At 43.1% G+C, this 20903-nt stretch overlaps 1 protein-coding gene across 16 annotated transcripts in view; it reads left to right on the top strand.

Annotated features, from left to right (window-relative positions):
- SIPA1L1 (signal induced proliferation associated 1 like 1) overlaps positions 1 to 20903 on the top strand; it is a 446735-nt gene that overhangs the window by 314746 nt on the left and 111086 nt on the right. For all 16 annotated transcript variants that reach the window (XM_057318467.1, XM_044391372.3, XM_048219779.2 and 13 more), the window contains one exon: positions 130 to 1930. In XM_057318467.1, coding sequence (XP_057174450.1) covers positions 433 to 1930 — 1498 coding nt within the window. In that variant the 5' untranslated portion in view covers positions 130 to 432. The remainder of the gene's footprint in view (positions 1 to 129; positions 1931 to 20903) is intronic.

The raw sequence follows: 20903 nt of genomic DNA, 5'->3' as shown, positions 1-20903 counted from the left end.
GAAAAGATGAGCTGTGACCCACAATCCATTATCGAGTATTTTATTTTCATGTGTCTGGTTTTAGCAATTGCATATTTATTTTTAGAGGTATTTATCAGATGCTAATTCTAATTGTCCTTCTTCTTTTAGAGAAAGCATGGGATTGTGGCAATCACAGAGCCCCAGTAATACAAGTTCCATTCAGTTTTTTCTGAAAGAAAGCTGTCTGTGAAAGTGAAGCAAAGGAAACCATTGTGGATTATAATGTTTTGAAGATCTGGATTTTCAGAGGTTTGGAAATAAGGCATCCTTTCACCTTTTAAATGAAAAAGATTAAGATCTCATGCAACTGCTGTATTTTCTGGAAACCGTTCTCCAAAAGGGAAGTGCACATTTAAAACTTAGCTATGATGGTCCTTTGTGCAGGGATTTGAGTCTGACTGCTTCTCCATCATGACCAGCTTGAAACGGTCACAGACAGAGCGGCCGGCTGCCCCCGAAAGGGCCTCAGTTGTGGCCACAGATGGCGCTCCCAAAGTCCACACCGACGACTTCTACATGCGACGCTTCAGGTCCCAGAATGGCAGCCTGGGGCCCTCGGTCCTGGCTCCGGTAGGGCCGCCCCGAAGTGAAGGCTCTCACCATATAACCTCCACCCCCGGAGTCCCCAAGATGGGGGTTAGGGCTAGGATTGCGGATTGGCCCCCACGCAAGGAGAACGTCAAAGAATCTAGCCGTTCAAGCCAGGAAATAGAAACCTCAAGTTGCCTTGAGAGCCTGTCCTCCAAAAGCAGTCCTGTGAGTCAGGGAAGTTCTGTTAGCCTCAATTCCAGTGACTCAGCCATGTTGAAGAGCATACAGAACACGCTGAAAAGCAAGACGAGGCCGGCGGAGAGCATGGACTCCCGATTTCTCATGCCCGAAGCCTACCCCAGCTCCCCCAGGAAGGCCCTCCGCAGGATCCGGCAGCGCAGCAACAGCGACATCACCATAAGTGAACTTGACGTGGATAGCTTCGATGAATGTATCTCGCCCACCTACAAGACTGGGCCATCACTGCACAGGGAATATGGTAGCACCTCTTCAATCGACAAGCAGGGAACGTCCGGGGAGAGCTTCTTCGATCTGTTAAAGGGCTACAAAGATGACAAGTCCGATCGAGGTCCAACTCCAACCAAGCTCAGTGACTTTCTCATCGCCGGTGGGGGCAAGGGCTCCGGTTTCTCTCTGGATGTTATCGACGGGCCCATCTCCCAGAGAGAGAACCTCAGGCTCTTTAAGGAAAGGGAAAAACCACTCAAGCGCCGTTCCAAGTCTGAGACTGGAGACTCGTCCATTTTTCGGAAATTACGCAATGCCAAAGGTGAGGAACTTGGGAAATCGTCGGATCTGGAAGATAACCGGTCGGAAGACTCTGTCAGGCCCTGGACATGTCCAAAGTGCTTTGCCCACTACGATGTCCAGAGTATATTATTTGACTTGAATGAAGCGATTATGAACAGGCATAATGTTATCAAGAGGAGAAACACCACCACGGGGGCATCGGCCGCTGCCGTGGCCTCCCTGGTCTCGGGGCCTTTATCCCACTCGGCCAGTTTTAGCTCCCCGATGGGCAGCACGGAGGACCTGAATTCCAAGGGGAGCCTCAGCATGGACCAGGGAGATGATAAGAGCAATGAGCTGGTAATGAGCTGTCCGTATTTTCGGAACGAGATCGGTGGAGAAGGTGAAAGGAAGATCAGCCTGTCGAAATCAAATTCTGGTTCCTTTAGTGGGTGTGAAAGTGCCTCCTTTGAGTCTACGCTTAGTTCCCATTGCACAAACGCAGGAGTGGCGGTCCTTGAGGTGCCCAAGGACAGCCTCGTGTTGCATCTGGACCGGGTGAAGAGGTACATCGTAGAGCACGTGGATCTGGGCGCGTACTATTACAGGAAATTCTTCTATCAGAAGGGTGAGTGGAGATCCTGTAGCATCAGGGATAAAATAGTTAACCTGTATTTGCTACCATTTATGTCTTTTTGCATTTTTGAATTACTTTCTCCTTTCAGGCATAAAAATGGATATTTAATATTAATGATTTTTTTAATTTAGTGGATGAAATTATAGTCTTTGTATAAAAGACTTGATCTGTTACCTTGAGAGATGAATGCCATAAAGTTGAAATATTTTAAAGATAGCTTTTTTTTAATGACTACAAAAACAATCTTAATGCTGCCTTTTCTTAGAACTTCAAAACCATTTTTCTGCCTCAATGTTCTCATTTTAGTGAACATTAGTTATGTTATTTGACAAAAAGTCTCAGCCAATAAGTCTCAGGCAGGAGTCAAATCTAAGTCTTACAGAATGGGGTAGAAAAGGGACTGAGCCTTAATGTGTTGGTGACTTCCTTTCTAGTCTTTTCTGCTTTTTGTGTGTTTGTGGGGGGGATACACATATATTTTTGGATTGTACTTTTATAGTTTTATCTCCTGCTTTTAAGAAAGGCCGTGTGATTTATTAACAGTAAGTAGTTTAAACGAAGTCTTAGGAGCAGTCTAATAGTGTTTCTGAGCCACATTAGTCACTGAAGAGTGAGCTTCAGTCCTGTACGTACCCAAGCTGAGAAACAGGCTGCTCGCCAGGGAAGGACCTGCACTGTGGTCCGTTAGCTAGCTCAGGAGTCTCCGCAGCCTGGCTGAGTGGCCCTCTGGGTGCAAAGTACTAGAGCAGTATTTTGACTTTCCACCTGCTTCTTCGGGGTTTTTGACTCTTACTTAAACTTCTTGCGAATGACGTTCCACTTCTAATGCTCATGGTAGCTGTATTAACATTGTTTGCGTTAGAAGAAAACTTATCCTAAGGTCATTGCATGATAGACCGTATTCATGAGGGCTGATTGACCCCAAGAATCTTGTCGTGTTGCTAAAATCCATGTCTCCTAAATATCTGTCCTAGCTATTTGACAACGTGATAATGAAAATCCCATTTTCTTTTTTAAGCAATCGATGTTTTCTCAATAATTTTATGGAGTTCTGATTTTTTAGAAATCACCTATACTGTCCTATATACCTTGACAAGGTTTCTCAGTGTTGCCATCTTGGCATTTGGGCCCGGATAATTCTTTGCTGGAGGGGACTGTCCTATGTGCATTGTAGGATAAGATTAGCAGCCCCTCTGCCCTCTACACCGTAAATGCCAGTAGGTACCCCTCCCCCCAGTTGTGACCACCTGAAGTGTCTCCAGGCATTGCCAAATATCTCTTGGGAGGTAAAGTTGCTTCTAGCTGAGAACCCCTGCTTTATTGTACCTCGGGACATTTTCCACAGGTGTTTCTGAGGTATCTGTTGGTGGGGGCCATCTTGCTAAAAACAGAACATATTGGTCATAATTTTACTTACATAGTAGGCACTTTTTCTATTAGGCAGTATAAAATATTAATGAACATTTTTGAGCACTTATTATGTAACAGGAACTCTCAGTAAGTATTTGATATGCCCTGCATTTTTCTCCTTTCAACCTCAAAATGCCCACTGAGGTAGGTACCGTCAATGATTGCATTTTCCAGATGAGAAGACTGGAGCTTACGTGGTTTAGTGGATGTAGGTGGTTCAGCTGGCATGGAGCTAGTAGTGTGGGAGTCTGGATTCCACGTCAGAAGTGTCTCACCTGCGCTGTGTTCTTAACCACTGGGCCCTTCTCTCTGCTGTGTCAGAGTGAAGGGAAAGCGTATGTTTTTATGTTTAAATCTGGTAGAAATTTGTATGGCATAAAAATTTGGACATCTATATTCCAGAGGATTCCAGCTTAGATCCTAACACTTCATAAATTTAAAAGCCACTAATCCAAAGTCGTTTCTAATTCGAAGCATGGAAAATACCATTACCCATCATAATTGGAACTGGGTTAATTGAAAATACCAGTTAAGAGTAGGGAATCTTTAAAAGTTATACATGCCCAATATATTTTATTTTCACTAAAATATGTAAAAATGGATTTGCCAAACTCTTGTGAGGCCGAGGGTTTTTCCTTAACAGTGATCCTACTATTTTGAATTTTACGTGGTATTAACAATATAAAACAGACACTAGCAAAGCAAACCAGTCTTACAGAATCTTAGGTTTCATTTTTTTTCCTTTTTTATAGTTGTCTTGCCCACATCTAATCCAATAGCTTTCTTTTTAATGACTTGCTTTTATTAAGTCTTTCTAAAGCCTTCAGCTTAGTTTTTAATAGAAACAAGATTTATCTTTTATACTCCTATTCCATCAGCTTTCATAATATTTAATTAAATTTCATAATTACAATAACAAGTCGACTGGCATAAACAGGTTTGGGAAGACACCACCTGACTCTGTCAGCTTGAAGCCCAGCTGGTGGGAACAAAGTGTGTGTGGCCCTGGAGATGGCCTGCCCGTGTCCTTGGGCATTCATCATCGTGCTGGACAGAGGGAACTCAGAGCAGTAGTTAATCCAGGAAGTCAGTCCAGTGGGAGCCAGTTTCAGAGCTCCTGCTGTGTTTTCTTGGGCCACACAACTTAGAGTTTTCAAATCAGGCAGGTCATTCGTCACAGTATGATAATAAACAGCAAATTAGGGCTCTGAGTAACCTCATTCGAAGCTGAAATGAAGCCCCCTAATGTATAACTGCATACTTAAAAAGTTATCTGTCTATACTTAGTCACCATATAGGATATGGCTAAACAAAGTATTCTCTTATAATTGTTACTGTACAGCTCGATTCGCTGAGATTCGTGGGCTAACTCCTTCTTTCCTGATCAGAAACGGAAAGGCAGTCGTCTTGTTGAAGGAGTACATCAGTGGCAGGTGCATCGGGGTCTAGTGCTACTGGCCTGGCTGACTCAGTCCAGCCTCTTCATGACCAGATATTGGCCATTCTGCTGTTTCATGCCTTCCCGACTTCACGTGGCTAAGTCTCGGGGTGGGCGGGATTCTCTTTCATCAGTAGACTCTACAGTCAGCAGTATATGTTAAACTTAATTATATTGGGCTCCTGACACTGCAGTCGCTCTGATATCACACTGTTGTTACGTGTGTCATTATTTGGGAATATAGGTTGTAGACGATATCTGACTACACCACGTAAGCCCTGGCCTGGACACACCCAAGGTTAAATGACAGGAATAATAGAGTTAACATTTATTGTGTCTTTAGTTGGTGTCTTATACGGACTTCCTCCCTTAATGCTCTCAGGACCCCGAGGTGAAGCTGTCATTGCGATGAGTGCTTGTGATACGACCATAGCCTTCCTACAGGGACCCAAACCAGGCAGTAGGATAGCGTTAGTATCAATAGGGTAATCTCCCTTTGAGTCCATATACGTGTTTTGTGCTTAGTTTTTATTTAGCTAGTCACCGTGATTGAAGTACCCAGGAAGTTTGTAAGTGGAGAAAACTGTTAAAGTTTCGATGTTGCCTGGAGCCAGCATGGCTTGTTGAGGAGGCGCTTTCCCAGCCATTGCCCTCCTCACTTTCTGTGGCTGTGCAAGACTTCTCCACTTTTGCACCGAGTGTGCAGTTGTCTGCGACGCAGGTGTTCCCTGAATCCCGTTCAGAGTGATGCACTTATGGAAAAGAGAGACCCACTGTCTCGGCAGTGGTGTTTGTTGCTCCATTGGTCAAGAGTGTTGATGGGCTAGTCTCTATGCCAGGCAGGGTGTCCCTCTCAAAGTGACTGGAGGTGCTGTGTAAGTGACAGGCCTCTCCCTACTGCCCAGGGGCCGGGAGAAACCGCCATTATCTGGTCTGAGGCTCGTCTAAATAGTTTCCCCGCTCCTAATGCTTGTATATCTAATTATTTTTCTGATAACGTTAAACCATCAGGTTTAATTGTTTGTACTGTTAATTCCTCGTCCTCCACCTCGCCTCACCCCGCCACACGCACGTTTGCACTTGCTCACGCACGTGTGTGGACGCACACACGCGCGCACACACACATCAGTTCCAGCAGCGTGCCGGGCCCCAGAACTATCTGTTGATCGCTGGATTTCAGTTGCTCTTGTAGGGTCTGGTTTTCTTCATAAGAGGGTGAGAGGTAAATAACCAGCCATCTTTAGCATCATTTCTTTAGAACGTATGCCTTAACTTCCTGTGCGCTTGGGAGTGACAGTTCAGCACTCTGGTCTAGTCTCCAGTTTACTATGGAGAGCTGGTCTCGAAGGTCGCGTTTGTTAGAGGAGGTCAGGTAGCTGTTGTGAAGTTTTAGTGGATTGTACTGTGTCGTGTATAGATCATCAGGGACACCGTCCAGCTAAGCTTGTTTGGGAAATCTGTGTATAGTTTGTTTTTTAATCCTCCTGTAAGTATTGCAGCATTAAAGTTGAGAAAAATTGGGTTGTCTTATAGTTCAGAGTTCTTTAAGGATAATTATGCTGTTCGGTGTTTTGATGTGGACAGTTTTATTTTTCAGGGAGGTGATAAGCCAGCAAGTCTGCTTCACTGAACCTCTGTGTTCTTGAACTTAACAGTTAATTTTGGCTAAGTTTAATAGGGAAAGATCTTATACATGTATAATAATTCATTGTTTCAATACCCTTGTTTTTTACTTTTTACTGAGATCACATAAACTGTCTTTGATTGGTTTGAAGGTATCTCTCTACTTAGGTAGTCCTTTCAGGGAGATTTTGGGCACTAAATACCTTCTTTAGTTAACCCAGAAGTGTGATTTGCTACCGTCTTTTTCTCAGGCTTCCAGGAGCAAGGAGGCCATTAGGTTTGAAGGTTTGCATGTTTGCTTCTTTGAAAATGGTCCTCTTCTTTCTCGGCTGTGATCTCCCGAATTTTAACACTGATCTAGACTCTGTAAGGCACTCAGGATACTGTATAACCTGAGCCATCTCAACTCGGAGCTGCACGGAAGTTGGTTAAAAGGGTATGTGCCTCAGCTGTTCCTCCCTCTGTTTTATTTTTAAATCAAGATAAACCGTAAGAGGCCACATTTGCGCAAACACTTGACTTTATTCAAGGTCGTCTTTTTAAGATCCAGTCATATAAAAACAGAATTTGTTGTTGCAATAAAACTGGTGATGAAGCGTTGCCCATTATGTCATTCTTTAGCCCCTTTGGAAAGTTCCATGTGAGAAATTTATTTTAGAATGTGATGCCAGGACTTGTTTTCTGGTAGCTACTGAATGGCTGCTCTCTGGTGATAGGTGTGCTGTACTGGTTTGCTTATTTTGTTGACTGTGTCTCCTGTTTTACGTCAGCTCCCACACCCACATTTGATTCTCAACTATACAACCTTCATTATTAACACATTGTTTCACTTGCGTCTTTGATTTCTAGTTCATCAGCATGATTTATATATTTCCTTTATAATTAATGACCTAAAAAAATTCTCTTTGGAAAAGATAATTAGCACACATAACACTTCTATCCAAATACATCCCTGTCTTCCCAGGCTTTCTCCTCTGTTCTAGCTGCCTTTCTTTTCTTTCTTTCCTTTTCTTTCTTTCTAGTACGCTCCATGCCCAGCATGGAGCCCAATGCAGGGCTTGAACTTGAGACCCCTGAGATCAAGACCCTGAGATAAGACGGTGCTGAGATCAAGAGTTGGAAGCTTAACTGACTGAGCCACCCTGGCGCCCCCTAGCTGCCTTTCTCGCTGTCGCCTGCTTCCACCCGGATGGCTGTCGTGTTGACAACTCAAAGCCCTGCACACAAATGCTGACTTAGTTTTTCCTCCCTAAACGAATCTCCCTCATCACTGCACTCTTGCTATAAATGCCACTGGTATCATCAGTCGCTTGGTTTTGAAGCGCTGCGGCCTCTTTGATGCCTCTCTGCCCTTGTTCTCCACCTCCGACCGTTGGGAGGGCCCCTTGACTCTACCTTCAGATTGCTGCTCACTTCCTGTTCTCTGTGTCCTGTTCCCAGTGCGGTCGCTGTAGGCCCCCATTGCCTCTTGCCCAAGTTTTAGACCAGGTGTCTTAGTCTCTCCATCTCTAGTCTGCCCTACTCAAAATCCAACCTCTTGCCTTTGCCAAATAAAATCCAACCTTGCAACCGTGTAAATTTATATCATAAATTTAATCCTGTAACAAATAGTTGAGAGTTCTGAGAAGCCAATGTTGAGACAGTATAGGCTTTTAAGTGGTTTGTTTGGGGCTTGGGGGTGATGTCTGGGACAGAAGAAAGGGGAAGAAGCAGAACTGAGCAGGGAAAGCCTTCAGTCCATGATGCAGATGTGACCCCTGAAAGGAAAGGAGCAGAACTGGACAAGGGAGCCTCAAACCACGATGCAGATCTAACAGAGTCATAGTCGACCCAGTGGCATGAAGAATAAGCTTAGAGGAGTCCCGTGTTGGGCATTAGTGTGCAGGCCCTCTTAGCCGCAGCACGCTCTGTTTGTGCATGGGGGCTGCCAGGAAGAAAGTGGCTGGATCGGAAAACTAGCAGATCCAAAGATGCTACAGCCAGAGACTTCAACTAATTGCATTTCTTGTGGCTAAATCGGTTGCAAGCCCTTTCTGGAAGGGAGACCCAAGTGTCGCACGTCCATGGCTGCCACATAAGCATGAGTGCCTGCATCGTGCTTGGCAAGGTGTGGGGCACTGGAATGGTAAACAGAAGAGACCACCCTGATGGAGGGTGAAGGACACTGACAATAAACAAGTCACACAAACTCTACATATGCTTATTATAAAAATTAGTAATACGGAAGTGGAGAAAGTAATCCCTCTCCTAATTCCAATAATTTGGTTTATAATCTTCTATATCTTACACACAAATTCTTATCCTATTTAGTATTAACAAGAGTGTTCTTCATATTTTTAAAGTAGTTTTAAAAATCAAAAGTAGAGGCGCCCGAGGGGCTCAGTCAGGTGAGCATCTGACTCTCAGTTTCAGCTCAAGTCATGATCTCGTGGTCCTGAGACAGAGCTTGGAGGCGGGCTCTGTGCTCGGTGGGGAGCCTGCTGGAGATTCTCTCCCTCTGCCCTTCCCCTTGCTCACATGGGCCCATTCTCTCTCTAAAAATAAATAAATATAAAAAAATCAACAGGTACACGTGGGGCACCTGGCTGGCTCAGCATGTAACCCTTGACCTAGGGGTTATGAGTTCACGCCCCACGATGGGCATAGAGCTTACTAGGAAAAAAAAGTACATATTTAGATCTTCATTCATTAAATAGTACTGATTAAGCATCTACTCTGTGCCAGCTGCTATGCCTGGCAGAGAACAAAAGCACATGCACCTGTCTTCATGGTGTTTAAAGTCTGCCATTGGTGATCTTGAGACAAATGAGAAACATTTGAGCATTATGAGAAATAATTGAGAATTATGAGAAATAATTCAACCATTATATTTTTTTCTGAATAGTTTTAAAAACCTGCAGTTTATTCCCCCCCCCCCCCCTTTCTGGAGTCCATTTAGTTGGATGGCGAACCTCTGAATATATCCTCCATGCTTTTTTTTGTAATTTCAATTTCTTTTTGTTTCTGTTCTGTATTTATCAATTTTGTCTCCTGGACAAGGGATTGGTATGCACCTCTCTGCATTCTGTTATCTAGGCCTTTCAGTTATTTCAGCAATTGTATATTTAATCCCCAGGATCTCAATATTTTAGTTTCTCTATAGTTATATCTGATAATAGCTTATCCTTTTTATATCCCACATTCCTCCATTGCTGTTCATTTGAAATCTCTTCTCCTCGGTTCTTTGATCTGTATCTTCTCGGTTGTATTTTCTGTTTTCTCATTTTCTCTCTCATGCCGTTATGGGTTTTCCTTAGTTGTCTGGCGATCTTGTTTATGAACAAAGGCCTGGGAGGATTGGTGTGGGCGGCAGGCTTCCCCTCAGCACTGTGCGTCCCTTTCCCCAGCAGGCCTCGCCGGCCGTGGACAGGCAGCACTGAGGGCTAGTGCCGACACAGTAGTGCGACCACAGACATGTCCCCGGGCCGTGAGAGGGCAGTGACCACAGCGCGGGATGGGACCCGCAGGGGTGCCCGCGTGGGGCAGACTTTGTCGTGCTCCGTTCCCGCGTGGAGCTGCCTTTCCTCGTCCACCTGCATGCATGCGTGTTGTGTTCTCTTCCTCTCTTGACCCCTGACCGGCTCCTGCCTCTCGTGGGCCTGCCCCCAGTGCTGCCCCAGGTCGCCCCGTGCCCTTGTTTCTGCACAGTGCTTCCGGCGACGCGCCGGTTCCTAACCAGTCTGAGCCCGCCTTGCAGGCCAGGACCCCAGCCAAGGCAGGCTCCGTGAAGCTTCCGCCATTGAATGAACGTTCGGTGCGATGTGAAGTCTAAGATTTATTGAGCTGAGCGTGTCCCATACTTACAGCATCAGGGAGAGGCGACGAGGGCCCTCTGTGTGCATGACCTCGTGTTCCACGGCAGACCCTGAATAATATGTGGCAGCTCCTTTTCCTCTCTTTTCAGGAAATGAGACCACAAACAAGTCTGTGTGTGGTCATGGTGGTTTAGTAGAAATTAACCAGGACCACCAGCTGGTCCCCACAGGCCCAGAACACCCGTATGGAGACTGAATTTTACTATTGTAAACCGTATTAGACACGACTGATAGATGCCACAATCAGTGAGTGACAGGTGAGGAGAAGCAGGATTTGCATAATCTGAGTATCTCCCCGAAGGTATTTATAAAGCGCAAGGAGAAATCTAGACACTGGCAGGCGCCACCTGAATGGAGTGAACCAAGGTCCATACCCTGAACCCCAGGAAATCATGCACTGGGGAGGTGACATCATTTCTGTGGCTCTCTTGCCCAGAGTACACACCCTCAGTGCAGTCACCTGAGACCAGCAGGCAGACCCCAGTGCACTGGGAAATACTCTGCGAAGGGGTCACGGTCATGAAAGACGAGCGAAGAGCGAGTAGCCGTCACAGACTGCAGGGCACTAAGGAGAAATGACTACCCCGTGGAGGGCTGAACGGGATATCGGGACAAAAAAAGCACAGTGGAAACCCTGGTGGAATTTGGATAAAATCAGTTAATGGGATTGTACCAGTGTGAATTTCCTGGTTCTGATCATGGTAATTGTACCATATGGAGTCACAGGAGTCGCAGAAGGTGGTAGCATTGGAGGAGGCTGGGTCATGGAGCTATGGAAACTCCCTGTACCGTTTTTGCAGCTTTTCTCTAAGTATAAAGTAGTAAAGATGAAAAGAAAAAAAAAACCAACCCACCTCAGGTGCAGTCCGTTACAGTAGCTAGCATAGGAACCGTCCACTTGGGCAGTGGGAGCGCTTCCCCAACTTCCTGTATCAAAGCGCATCAGAGTGACTGCCATGCTTACAGATCCCCATACGCTCTTCTCTTTGCTGAGTCAAGGGAAGAAGGGCTCTTGAGCTCTATTCTTTCAGTACAACTTGATGCAAAATTAAAGCCTGTCTCACCTGTCTTCCAAATGTGTACCTCCTTATAACTTTAGACACCCAGTGAACCCTTCATCCTGAGCTCCTAAATCAGGTGCTCGAGCAGTAGTCACGTTTTCATATCAGTTCCTTTCCTGGGCTTCTCATGGAGCCCCTCCTCTGTACATGGAGGCCATTCATCTGATCTTCAGGGCAGCAAGAGATCTTTTTTTTTTTTTAAGATTTTATTTATTATTTGAGAGAGAGAGAGCACGAGTGATGGGGCAGAGGGAGAGAGAGAGAATCCTTAAGCAGACTCGGTGTTGAGCAAGAAGCCCGACATGGGGCTCGATCTCACAACCCTGAGATCATGACCTGAGCTGAAATCAAGAGTCAGATGCTAACTGACAGAGCCACCCAGATGCATTCAAGTCAAAGAGAAGCATTTGACGGCGGAGGAGCATCAGCAGAAGCGACATCTGCAACTGGGGTGGGCAGCCAGCAGGTCTGTGGGCTGTGCTATTTTTTGACACACACTGCATTGTCCCTGACCTCCCGAGCAGCAGTGAGTTCTCTCTTGACTGCATTTCTGGCCACCCCTAGGGACATTATTCCAGATCCTTCAAAAGCATTTTTAGATAAGAAGACCTCTTGCTGCAGTATCCCTGGTAAGGAGGGACAAAGGTTGTTTATAAAAAAGTTGATTTAGAGATGGGTGCTTCATTGTAATTTCTCTCATGTGGATGTTAAATACATTTTTTTCCCTAAGCTGGCATTTGAATTAGGGTTAACATTAAAAGTAAAGAGTTACACTAATATGCAGCCTTTTAAAGTTTTTTTATACTCACTGGCCATTTGCAAACAAATACATTTTTTTATACTTCAAAAAATCTTCCCATTATAGAAGTTACATATATGAAATTCATTACAGAAATATTAGTAATTATAGAAAATTAGAAAATTAATCTTGTGGGATTACTAGTGATTTTGTTTCATCTTTTGAACACATGCCTATTCATGTTTTCAGTAAGATAGGATCATTAGATACAGTATATAAATTTTTTCATGGTTCCATAATTGACTGTGCCATCATTTATTTAAAGTTTTCCAGGGACACCTGGGTGGCTCAGTCAGGTAAGCATCTGCTTTCAGCTCAGGTCAGGATCCCAGGGTCCTGGGATTGAGTCCCACATTGGGCTCCATGCTCTTCGGGGAGCCTGCTTCTTCCTCTGCCTGCCACTCCCCCTGCTTGTTCTTTTTCTGTCTGAAAAATAAATAAATAAAATATTAAAAAAAAAAGTTAAAAAAAATTTTCCAGCTGTTGCAAATTCAGGTTTTCCAGGTTTCATTATTATACATAATGTTTATATCAGATATCCTTAAGTTTTTGTTTTTGTTTTCCTCTTTGACCTCTTTGGCAGTTGGGCAAAACCTATGGAGTCACCTTAGAATAATTTTTTACTCAAATTAGAATGTTTTTAAGTGCATAAAATAAATATACAAAGCAAACCAAGCATGTTAAAATACAATTGCAAAAGTGTTTGAAATTTTTTGACATACCAGTAAATATGTTTCTTCTTCTGTGTTAACAAAATGATCTAGTGAGTATCAGGCCTGAGAACTTCAAAGTAGCGATGAGCATGATTGACATTTGGATATGTCTGCAGCAGCTGTCCTATGACATGAAAATATCTGTGGTTTCTTTTGGTGTCAAAGTCACATGTACGTACAGCTAATAGTACTGTAGTTTGTTGCCTACATTTATCATTGACAGAAATGCCATATTTTGTTTAGAAGTTGATGAAAATAAAGCTATATATTTTTTTCATTCAAGTTTGTGGGCCCCCTAATTTCTATCCATAGACAGGATTAAAAACCTCTGGCCATACATAAATCTTGTTATGTAACTTTCCCCCCACATACCCAGTTATTTCCGTAAGGTAGAGTCCTGTAAGTCAAATGGTGTGAACTTTACAGGAACCCTGATTTTTATTGCCAGGTTGCGCTTAAGAAAGTGTAGACCGGAAAGGTCCGCCTAATATGTTTAAGATTGTACAGTTGAACTTTTTCTTGCCTACTTGAATATTTATAGTTTATATTTTTGAACACTTACTGTAGGCCCCAAATATTTTTCTCTTTTAATCCCTAGTGAGCTTGAGTTTTAAAAAATATAATAGATAATGACCAATGAAATATAAAAATATATACTATATTATATTATAATATAAAATATTTAAAATATAAATATATTTTAAATATTATATATATTTATATAAAATATAAATATATAAATATAATTAAATATTTTAAAATATGAATATATGTTTAAAAATATTTAAAAATATAACAGATAATGACCAGTAAAAATTCCCCCATTTTGATTCTATTACTCTTTATTTTCCCTTTGTTTTAAATAGAGTTTTCTTTGTGTTTTCTTTTCCTTTAATCATTTCGATGCAATTTATTGATGTCAACAGAACTTCATATTGAGTCTACCTTGTATTGGCAAGTTACGGGGCTATTAAGGGCTGCTTAGTCACGTGCCCTTTTAAGCCCCACCACTTCGAGCAATTTTGGCAAGTAGACCACCCTACTTTTTGAGAATTACCTATGGAAAAAAAGAATTGGAACTTCAGAGCACTCTGTACTTTATAAATGTGCACAATTACTCTTATGCAACAATAATTATAAGTTTAGTGGAGTGCTCTGGGATAGAATTCTGGCATGTGGCCAGTCCTGTGTAAATGTCCCCATCCATTACTCTGACCTGCTTTTGATTATGATGCAAAGTCCTGGGCTATGCAGTTCTCATGGATCCTCCACCCTTATAATTAGGATGAGCCCTTTGGGGACCAGAGACTGAGAATATCTGAGTGGTGCACTTCTCGGAAAGAGCCATTCTTTAAAAAAGTTGGCTTCTTATTAACTCTACTTTGCCAAACCTGTGTTTCATTTTTTAAAAGCAGAATATGCTGCCGTTGCTTTCTTTCTGTTTTTTTTTTTAATTCTCCTAACTTTAGATCTGTCCTCTCTAAGCTAGTTATTAGTGTTATTAAGATGTAACAAGTAGCACAAAAGCAGAACATCTGAACAACTTGAACCCAACAGGCAGAGAGGAGCAGGTCTGCAGAAGCATGTGCTACACCGAGTGGCCTTCCCATGTCCCCCTGGATTCTCTGCCTGATAGAAACACAGAGGGTCCGAGTTCAGGTCCGTGGCGCTACCAGTGGCACGCTTGTAGCCCACCAAGTAGACTGTTCTGGGAAAATATAGCTTAAAATGGTGAAAATGGTGAAATAATTGTCGGTTGTTGCATTCTTTGACCTGCTGACACGTAGGGTGGCCCAAGTCTGTGTTCAGCACTCCTATCTGTAGTGTTCCCTTCTGCAGTGACTTGCGATGCCTTTTCTAGAGACGGTGGGAGGGTTTTTGCTTTTCCTCCTGCCTAGTCGATTAGGGTAACTGAGATGAGAATATGAACGTTTTTGTGACGTTAGCATGTATTGCCCAGATGCTTTCTGAAATGGCTGGTCTCAGTTCACAATGCCACAGCAGAGTGGGAGTGTGACCGCTCCACCGAGCACCGGTGCTCACTTGAGAAATGGGGATGCTGGTTTGTGAGGTGTGAGATAGTAGCTACATTTCATTTCTTTCTCTTTCTCTGTTTTGTGTTTATCATGTCTGTTCTCCCTATTTAAATTTCTCAACAATTGTAAAGAAATACTTTAACTTTTCAAATTATTTATAAAAAAATGTATTTTTGTTCCTAATTCTGCACAGTGCAGATTATGCTGGTCTCCCTAGAGAAATGTACAACTGAAGTGTTAGTACGGAGTCTGCAAATACCATGAAGACCAACGCAAACCATCCAAAATTGCTGGTTGAACCCTGTAACTCCTGTGATTGTATTTTCCCTTCCCCTTTTACAGATAAAATACTAGGCTTTCTTTTTCTTTTTTTTTTCTTTTTTCTTTTCTTTTCTTTCCTTTTTTTTTTTTTTTTTTTTTTTTTTTTTGCCTTATACACAGTTCATAACCAGTGATGTGCCAGTACTTGATCTAATTACTTGGAGCTTTGAGCTACTTACTACTTCCCCTTGATCAGAATGTGAAATTATTATTATAAAGATGTCAACCAAAAATATAGTTATTTATGCAGAATGTTCTAGTGATGGCAGAACTACTCATTGGCATTCTTGGTATCCTCCTTGTTAAAACTCAGGAACCAGAACTAAACTTCAGGCTAGACGTTTGTTTAGGTGTTAAATATGGAAAATGAAGGTGGGGGGGCACCAACTATAGATGGATAAAACGTTAATATCTCTCCCTTTTAACACAAGGGAGCCTTGACTTACAGCACATCAAGGCATAAAGGTTTTGTTTTGATACAAGTGCTTTATTTTTTAAAAATCTGATTTTAGATATTTTCAGAGATTTCTGATTAAGATGCTTTTAAATAATCTAAACCTTTTCTGGGGATACTAAACCAATCGAAACTCCGGTTTTTTTGCACAAAATGTAGAAATTGCCCTTCTGGCTACTTAAGCAATTTGAGCCCAATAAAGCTTTCTTTATGCATGATCTGGTTAGTTAATCCCTTTCGGCATCAAATTTTATTGGACTTTTTTGTATTCATAAATACAATTTCAGAAATTTCTGGGAAGATGATGTTAACATAAAATGGCTAAAAAAATGAGCTTTGAAATCAGTGGTTAAAATCCTGTGTTTGAAATCTGGTACCGCTATTTGCTGGTTGTGGCTGGGCGGCAACTTATTCTCTCTAAATCATAGCTGCCACATCTGTAGAAAAGGAGAAATACCTATATTTTCATGGTGGACATGAATATTAGATAGAATGCTTGGCGAAGTGCCTCACTTCCCTGCATTATATCATTCTGATAGAGTGTTTGCAGTAGTGGGTTTTGGCATTCCAGCATGCTGGCGCTAGAATGTCGTTAGTTTTGGTGGCGTGATACCTGTATTTCAACTCCTCATCAGTCAATTTATCCACCCTACTTGAATATCCAATTCCTCTTCCCTTCCCCTCTTCTCCCTCAGACTTCATCATCCTGATTTCTCTCATCACAGGCTTCCAGCCTTTCTGTAACCCTCATCTTCTGCAACTCCCCCTTGTTCCCCTTTTCCCCCTTCCATTCCTGTAAAAGACTAAGCTGATTTGTGGGTCTGGCTGGAGGAGCTCTCTGCAATTGATGGATAACTCCGCTAGCAAAGCCTGCAGGTAGATGGCTGCCCGGAGGAAGGTTCTGAGTCCACTGAGCTTGAAGGACAGGCAGAGGCAAGACTGGCCAGAAGGACCAGATAGGTGATACCCCTCAAAGGCTGGTATTTTGATTAAAAAAAAAAAAAAAATCAGTCCTTATGTTTTGAGATCAAAGTTTAAGGACTCAGAAATTCAATTTAAGGTGATAGACCGAACCAATGTCCATCTGCCAGAGAGTGACACGCTGCATTAGGATTTTGAACTGAATAAAGTTATGTTCGTGTAGAGTGGGTATGTTTCTAGACCTCTGTAATCCTCGGGAGCAGGAAACAGGGACAGTGCACCCCAAAACAAGGCTTTTATTGTGAGAATAATTCTCACTCAGGTGTAAAGACGTTTTGAACAGTGTCTGATCATGATAGTATTGAAGTTAACACCAGAAACCAGACCAGGATTTCCATCTACCCCGATGAAACTGAAATAGATCAACAAATGGAAGTGCTTTCTTGGAAACAATAGCTAGAGCTCTTTTTCAAGGAAAAAAAAAATCGAGGTTTCTGCACAGATACACATGGAAGTTTAAAAAGCTCTTCCTAGAGTCACCAAACCAGAGGTGGGATTGAAGATAGAGTCTGAAGAAAGTATTAGAAATTAGTTATAATTGTCTCATGAACATTCCCCCAACTCATAAATGTACTTCTTTAGTAGCTGTGAAAAACTGCAAAAAAATATGGTCAGGATTTGATGATGACACGCAGAAAGCTTTTAAATGATCTTTAACGGACTGAGCCACCCAGATTTTTTCTGTCTTGTGAACATTCTTCAGTTTTATGTAGGGTTTAGTTTCTTTTCAGAATAACACTATTTTAATCTTATCTGCCAATTTATACTTAAGTGGTAATGTTTAATATTTATATTTTTATGAATTTATATTTTTGTGTCCTAATATTTCTAAATTTTTTTATTTGAAATACATGAACTATTTGACTTCAATAATTTGTCTTTTTATGAATTCTTACTTTAAAACAAAGTATTGGAATTAATGCACTTTGATTTAGGTCCAGTGTTGTCACTTTTTAGAGGATGTCTCGATAGCATTTCAGTTGAGACCTGCAGAGTGAGGGGACTTAAATAAAGTAGAGCTGTGGGAATAATGTTCTAGGCAGTCTTTTAGGTGAGAAAGGGCATAGTGAAGTTTGAGCAACTGAGAAAAATTCAGAAGAGTGGGTTTGGAAGGATGATGGAGTCATCTGACTTGGAACTGGAGTGATAGGCTCACGACAGGCTCAGAGGGCCGTTGGGAAGGCATGGAAAGTATGCAAGGACCCTTGGGAAGCCAGAGCATTAAAACTTCATAGTGATGGTCAGATCTGCATTTTAGAAGGATCGTCTGGCTACTATGTGAACGATTTGGGTAAAAGCAAACCAGTCAGAAGACCTGCAGACATCCAGGGAGATGATGATGAGGGTAAGTCAGTGGCAGTGGGGTGGGAAAGAAGGTAGGTAGATTTGAGAGCTGTTTAGGAGCTGGAATTCCCTGGGAATCTGCCATGAGCAGCTGGGTGAACGTGGTAGCAGTTGTTGAAATTGGGGCTGCAGAGAGCTGTGCAGGTTTCTGTGGATGGTAATGAGTTCATGTTGGCAGTTGCTCACGGACAGAGTTCCATCGATGAGGATGGGGGGAGTGAGACATCTATAGTGGGCACCCAGACTTTGAGGTGACAGAAGTTCTTTCTGAGCGTGGGTGGAATATTCGCAATGGGAAGAGGAAGGGCAGAGTAAGAACAGCCAGTGAGGCAGAAGGACAGTGTGCAGAAGTGTGGTCCACAGAAGCCAGGAGGAAAATGTGTTTCTAGAGAAAATGATTATCTGTGCCAGATGTTACAGAGAATTGGAGCATGAGAAGGACCCATAGTATCTATTTGTTGTCACTTGAAAGCTGTTATTGAGGGTTGCCTAGGTGGCTCAGTCAGTTAAGCATCTGCCTTTGGCTCAGGTCATGATCCCAGGGTCCTGGGATCGAGTCCCGCGTCGGGCTCCCTGCTCATCGGGGAGTCTGCTTCTCCTTCTGCCTACTGCTCCCCCTGCTTGTGCTCTCTCTGTCAAATAAATAAACAAAAATCTTTAAAAAAGAAAAGAAAGAGAGGAAAGACAGAAAGCTGTCCTTGGTGGCTGTGCAATGAGAGTCAGATTGTAGTAATTCTAAGGTGAGGAGCTAGGCAGCCCTTTCCGGAAGTTGCCAGTAGAAGCAGAGACAGAGGAGAGAACCCAAAGGGTGAATAAGGAGTCGAGGACAAGTTTTACATGTAAAGATAATGGAGACATGAGCCTGAGTCAGTGGTGATGGGAATGAGGAAGTAGAGAGGGAGACATTGAAGTTGAAGAGGGGAATCAAGGAAGGCATCGGAGTCCCAGGGAAGGTGGAATGAGTGGAGGCCAGAATTGGGGGGGAGATGGTTTTGGGATTGGGAAGAAAAGGAAGCGAAAGTCTGGATCCAGGTCAGTTTGTGTGTATGATGGTGGATAGTGAGGATGCTTGCTTCTGACGTGGCTTCTTTATCTTCCTTGTGGTGTGGACAGTGTTGTCATTTGCCGAGACCAAGGAGAAGGTGGGTGGGGGAGGTGGAACGAGAACAAAGGACCTTTGCAGTATCTGCTCCGGAGAAGGGGAGCTCAGGTCATGAGCTTGAGGGCGGCTGAGGTCCCTGGCCGTGAACCCAGGGCAGCCCTGAACGTCTCCAGCAGCGGAGACTGGCGAGCTCACCTGCCCTTCCTGAGGCCTGTGGGGAGTGGGGGAGGACTTCGTAGACTTTTTGGAGAGTGGGATTTCAGTCGGGTCCACAAAGTGCAAAGAACAGCGTGTAGCGCACGGGGCTCTCACTCCTCTCTGACACACGTCGTTCTGTGCTGCGGTAAGAAAACATTCTCTGAGTCGCTCAGGTGCTCCTTCAGTAAATGGCCCCAGCCCGCTGGCCTGTTTTTCTCTAAGTTCTCATCCACTTTGTCATACGATTTCTGTCTCCTGCCTTTGTTTTCTTCCATGTTGTCCGTTGTTCTGTCACATCGCTGTCTGCATGCAAGTCTGTGTCCGCCCTACACTCTGGACTTTGTCAACAGCTGGAATTCTCTCACCTCTGAACTAAAGCCGTGAGCTTGAAGAGCAGACAACCAGGCTTTATTCAAATGATATGCAAAGTAAGCGTGAACAGCCTGTGAGTGTGATGATTCTCACGTGCTGTGCTCTAGAGTGTCCATGAGTGTTTGGACACGAATTGCGTGACGTCTGTTGGGTTGCTTCTCAGTTGTCCCATCTATGGACGGTGGTTGCCTATATTCCCCTGGCGGTTTTTTCATTTTGAATTTCCATGGATTATGATAAGGTTCTCGAGAGCCCTCACTGAATGATTATGTAATCACTCTTTAGTATTGCAAAGTATCTTCATCTGCATTACCTAAATTTTAAAACCACCTGATTAGGCATTTTATGCCGTTATTTCTTCTTATTCTCATGGATTTTCAAATGCTTTTATATCTTATTTGGGAACAACATGTATTATCAAATTCATGCATTTTGTATGAGGATAACTTACCACGTCATGACTCCGTCGTCTAGCCATGTCACATGTAAATGAGCTAGGACAATGTAAAGTATTGTGGAGGTTTGAAAAATAAGTTATCTACTTTAGCTTTTCATATATTTCTGTGTTTTATGGACTTCCTCATCTGTGAGCATCTCACGTATGTATCAACAATTTTAATTTTTTTAAAGAAGTGTATACTTAGTGTATAGTGAATATCATTTTTTTTTTTTTTCTGTAAATTAGTTTAATTTTGATCCTGACTTTCCATCGGGTGAAGAGGAAGGAATTCAACACCAGTCATTTGGAGACTTTCCCCCACCCCCCCAGGTTGTGCTAAGGTTTGGGGTCTTGTGCAGTGCTAGCATGTTGAGGAAAGGGCCCAGAATCATCAGTCATCTGGCCACACTGCTTACCCAGGGGAGACCTCTTCTTCCAGCCTAAACGTGCCCTTCCTGGCTTTGCAGGATGCCTCTAATGCTTAGTGAATGGGAACCATTGGTGAGGCCCAGAGGCCTGGGCCTTGGCTTCTGTCTTCTAAGGGTTCTTAGAAGCTTTTTCCTCCGTAGACCCTACTCTTGCTGGGAGAAAGTGTGGCTCAGTGACTCACAGACCTTTCTCCTCTCTCCAGTTCTGGGAAGTCCTTCTATGCTCCTTTCTTTCCTTTTTTTTTCTTTTCCTTTCTCTCTTCCTTCTTTCCTTCCTCCCTCCCTCCCTCTCTCTCTCTCTCTCTCTCTTTCTTTCTTTCTTTCTTTCTTTCTTTCTTTCTTTCTAGATATTTATTTATTTGAGAGAGAGCACAAGTTGGGGGCAGGGGAG

Source organism: Ursus arctos, unplaced genomic scaffold (genome assembly GCF_023065955.2).
Source record: "Ursus arctos isolate Adak ecotype North America unplaced genomic scaffold, UrsArc2.0 scaffold_25, whole genome shotgun sequence".
Classification (NCBI taxonomy): Eukaryota; Metazoa; Chordata; class Mammalia; order Carnivora; family Ursidae; genus Ursus; species Ursus arctos.
This window is presented reverse-complemented; position numbering and strand designations above follow the sequence as displayed.